This window comes from Poecilia latipinna, unplaced genomic scaffold (assembly GCF_001443285.1).
Source record: "Poecilia latipinna isolate Pla-1442-1.1 unplaced genomic scaffold, P_latipinna-1.0 Scaffold3619, whole genome shotgun sequence".
Classification (NCBI taxonomy): Eukaryota; Metazoa; Chordata; class Actinopteri; order Cyprinodontiformes; family Poeciliidae; genus Poecilia; species Poecilia latipinna.
The window spans coordinates 75,704-79,811 of NW_015116235.1; the positions used below are offsets into that span (position 1 = coordinate 75,704).

General features: G+C 44.5%; 1 protein-coding gene across 1 annotated transcript in view; it reads left to right on the forward strand.

Moving 5' to 3' along the window:
- Nucleotides 1-1,160, forward strand: part of LOC106941348 (acetyl-coenzyme A synthetase 2-like, mitochondrial) — a gene marked incomplete at its 5' end in the record, with an annotated part of 5,824 nt that extends 4,664 nt beyond the window's left edge. The window contains one exon of the mRNA XM_015024330.1: nucleotides 215-1,160. Coding sequence (XP_014879816.1) covers nucleotides 215-312 — 98 coding nt within the window. The remainder of the gene's footprint in view (nucleotides 1-214) is intronic.
- Between the last annotated feature and the right edge of the window lie 2,948 nt (nucleotides 1,161-4,108).

Below are 4,108 nucleotides of genomic sequence, written 5' to 3' on the forward strand. Positions count from 1 at the left end.
CCCCAGAAAGGATCATGGCCGCTGACCCAATTCCTCGACAATCTCGCCACACGGCTCTAAACTCGGCTCAGCTGCTCAACCAAAACCTCTAGGAACCGCAGCTGGGCCCCTGCTGGCAGAACCACTGGGTCAGAACCGGCTGGGACAGCCCTCAGACTGGTGTCTGGTACCAGAACCAGACCAGACTGGTTCTCTAACCTGTGCTCCCCCTCAGAGACCGGAGGAGTGTGCATCGCCCCCCGACCCGCGGCGCTGCCATCGTTCCTCGGCATCCAGCCGGTTCTGATGGGAGACCAGGTGAGGCCCGGTTAGAGTCTGGTTCTGTTTGTTCTGATTGATCAGCCTGGAGGTTCTGGGAGAGTCAGAGGAAGGGTTCTGGAGATCCGGAACGTGGCTCTGAGCCTCCTGCCTGAGCCGGTCCGACTGAATGGACAGAACCAGAACTGCAGCCGTGGTACTTGTGATGATGATCCTGGTGCAGTCCAGCACCGGTTCTGGACCAGGTTAGGGTTGGGTTGCTGTGGGAAGGAGCAGCAGAACCTGTTTGGATCAGAACCTTTCCCTGATGACTCAGCCCGGTCTGGGAGTTCTGAGAAGTCCAGAACTCCAGAACCATTTCTGACCCAACTGGTTTTTGGAGTTTTTTATGGTTTCAGACTCTGGTCGATGTTTGGGTTTTCTGACCCGGTTCTCTGGGTCAGAGGTTTTGGGTCGGTTCTGTTGGTTCTTCTCTCTGATGCGACTGTTTGGCTCACTTCCTGTTGTTTTATTCTGTCTCCTGAACCATCTGACCCGGTTCTGACCCGGTTCTGCCTCTTGTTCTGATCCAGTTCTCTCTGGCTGCCAGCTGGTTCCTGTGCAGCCCAGTCAGGACCAGAGCCCTGACTGGACTCTGGTCCAGTCAGGGCTGACCCATGTGACCCGGTCCGGTCGGTGCCGCTGCAGCATCTGGTGAATCAGCTGATCTGGAGGTTCTTCCTCCTCATCATCATCAGGGCAGCAGATTAGATTAGATTAGATTAGATTAGATTAGGCCCCGAGACGCAGCCACACCAGAACCAGAACTTCTTCCATCTAGACCGGTTCTGTCGCCGTCTGAAGGCATCTCCAGGCAGGACCTCAGCCGGGTTCTGGTCAGATGGACAAAACCCGTAAGGAATAAAATCAGCTAATTGGTTCAGAGGGGTACCAGTTGGGTCAGACCGGTCCGGACCGACCCAGCAGCAGCTGCTAGTCACCAGTTAGCTCAGATCTAAATGTTAGCACTGCCTGACCCCAACAACCTTCCCTGATGTTCCTAATCAAAGTCCGGAAAGGAATCCGCCGACTCTCGTCTCCCCAATCAGAACCAACATGCAAAGTTGTAGAAACTTTAACAGAACCAGAACCGGGTCAGCTCGTTGAACTGGTCCAGAGATAAATGAATCAGGAAGCAGAACCTCCTGTTGGGTCGAAGGAGGTTCTGAAGTCCTGAGGTTCTGACTCGGTGTGAACGTGGAACAGCAGCGCCCTCTGGTGGCCGCTGGACTGAACGGAACCGGACCTGTTCTCCGTTTGCAGGACGAACATCCAGCGGTTCCAGAATCGGCTGTGGTCGAACATCAAAGAAGGTGAGACACACCTGGGCCCTTTCACAATAAAAGCCTCCTCTGGTAGAAACAGAACTGGCCTGAGCCAGCTGGCCTAGTTCTGTAGAACCTTAGCTTAAAGGTAAACTGAACCTGTAGTTAGAGGTTTTGCTGCCCCCTCAGAACACTCAGTGCAGCTTCAAGTCACACAGACAGAACTGAGAGTTTCTGATGGGTCCAGTTGGGCCCAGTTTAAACTTCAGGTTTGACCCTCCGTCTAAATCAGGGGTCCCCAAGCTACGGCCCGCCTCCTCATTTGGTCCGGCCCCCTGAACAATACCAGAGAGCATTCAGATTTTTTTTTCATATATATGTGGATTTTTCTTCACCACCAGGGGAGCTCTTGAGAAACTTAGTTTCCTTCAATGGAATATATACTAGTCAGTACCAGTCACCGTTTCGCTCACGGTTTTTTTTCCATGTGCATTCTGGGTAAAAATCTATCTACAAACGCGAATATGTCGTCGGCAGTAATCCAATCCCCCCCGGCAACAAAACTTTTCTAAGGTTTCTTTCTCGAAAAACTAAGACCGGCCCCCGACCAGAAAAGGGAACAGTCATGTGGCCCTCGCAGGAAAAAGTTTGGGGACCCCTGCCCTAAACCGCTGTTGCCTAACTTACCTTAGTGACAGAGGTGCTACAACAAAAACAATACTTGTCCTTAAAAGGAACCACGACTAGTTATAAAAATAGACCTTATTTTGGAAATATTCATCTTAGATGTAAAAACAATACAGTAATAGTACTGTAGGTTATTTAGTTTTTATACATTTTAATAAAATATTGTCAGGATTGTCGCCATGTTTTTCACACTGCAATGCATTCTGGGTAAATGACGTGTAGTTCAACTGCCTGGCTCCAGCCAAAACAGTGATCTGTAACTTTATTAGCCTTTTTAATTGGAACCGGAGCGCATTGAAAACGATCGGAACATAGAAATAACAAGAGACGATGAGGAGGAGGAGCAAACAGAGGAAGAGGAAGAGCTGGCCATAGGAGCTGTGAATGAGACTCACCTCTGGTCACTGTGTGATCCGGTCAGTACTTCTGTAGCTCTGAGTCCAGGGAGGGTAATTTTACTTGTATAGCACATTTTCAGCAACAAGGCAATTCAAAGTGCACTAAACTGTCAGTGTTTGATATTTTGAGGCATAAATATATTTACTTTGTTAAAGTAAACAATATTCCACTATAAGGATTATTTATTTTATTCTTTGCCATTTTAACAAAAATAGTAAAATATTAAGGCACCTAAAAAGGCACACTTTATTAGTCTAAAATATACACTGAGATGTAATTGAAAACATACTGAAATTTTAGTATATTTAATAGTTTACTTTTCAAGAAAGTGTTAAGTGAATTTAAAAAATATATACTGCTCAAAAAAATAAAGGGAACATTTCACTTTAATTTTGTGTGTGGCTCCAAATCCAGGCCTCCATTGGTTAATAAATTTGATTTCCATTGATGATTTTTGTGTGATTTTGTTGTCAGCACATTCAACTTTGTACAGAACAAAGTATTCAATGAGAATATTTCATTCATTCAGATCTAGGATGTGTTATTTGAGTGTTCCCTTTATTTTTTTTAGCAGTGTATATTTTGAGCATATATTTTACAATATACACAAAATATCTATAAAAGCATGTTTCATTACTTGAGCAAATACATATTTTGTTCACTTAAAGTATACTTTTAATTTCTTAAAAGTGTATTTTGGTACAATTAGATTTAAGTGTTTAAAGTTATGTCAAAATTGGTACAAACATGCTTTTAGTATACTTTATATGTAGTACACTTGATACTTGGACTACTTACAGAAGTAATACAAGTATGTTTGAAATATAAAAGTATTTTGTTTTTCACTTGGGCAACGCTGACAGTCTGGGGAATGAAAATGTTTTCTATAAAACAACGTTCACTTCGTGATACGACTGAGAAAAATTTAACTTTTAAGAAAAAATCACATTTTCTTAGACGCATCATCTCATTGTGCCTTAAGATTTAGCTATGCAACATTTCTCAGGATTTGGAAGCAATTATTTCATTCCATGTTTGAGATGTTTTGTTGGAAATCATCGAGCTGCCTAAACCTCAAACGTTAGAAACGCTGAATGAGTTCATTTCATTTTGATGTCTGGATCTCCGTCCCACATCTGGTCCAAACCATCAGCATTAACCGACATCCCTGTCGAAGCCAAGAGCCCCCCAAAAACATAGAACATATGGAGCTAAATTAGTGTCACAAAGCATACACGATTTGTCTGTGTGTAACATGATGCATAAATGAGCATAACGCAACGCTTAAGATTCACTCATAAAAACCACCAGCTGCACACCGATCAGCTTCTTCTGTTTTTGATGAGACTTTCTTACCCTGTGGGATTTGCAGGTGAGATGATGTGTTCAAGGCCGGTGGGACATCCTGAAACATCCTGAGGAACCTGCTGTGCAGGTTTAGGGAAACTGGGAGGCGGAGC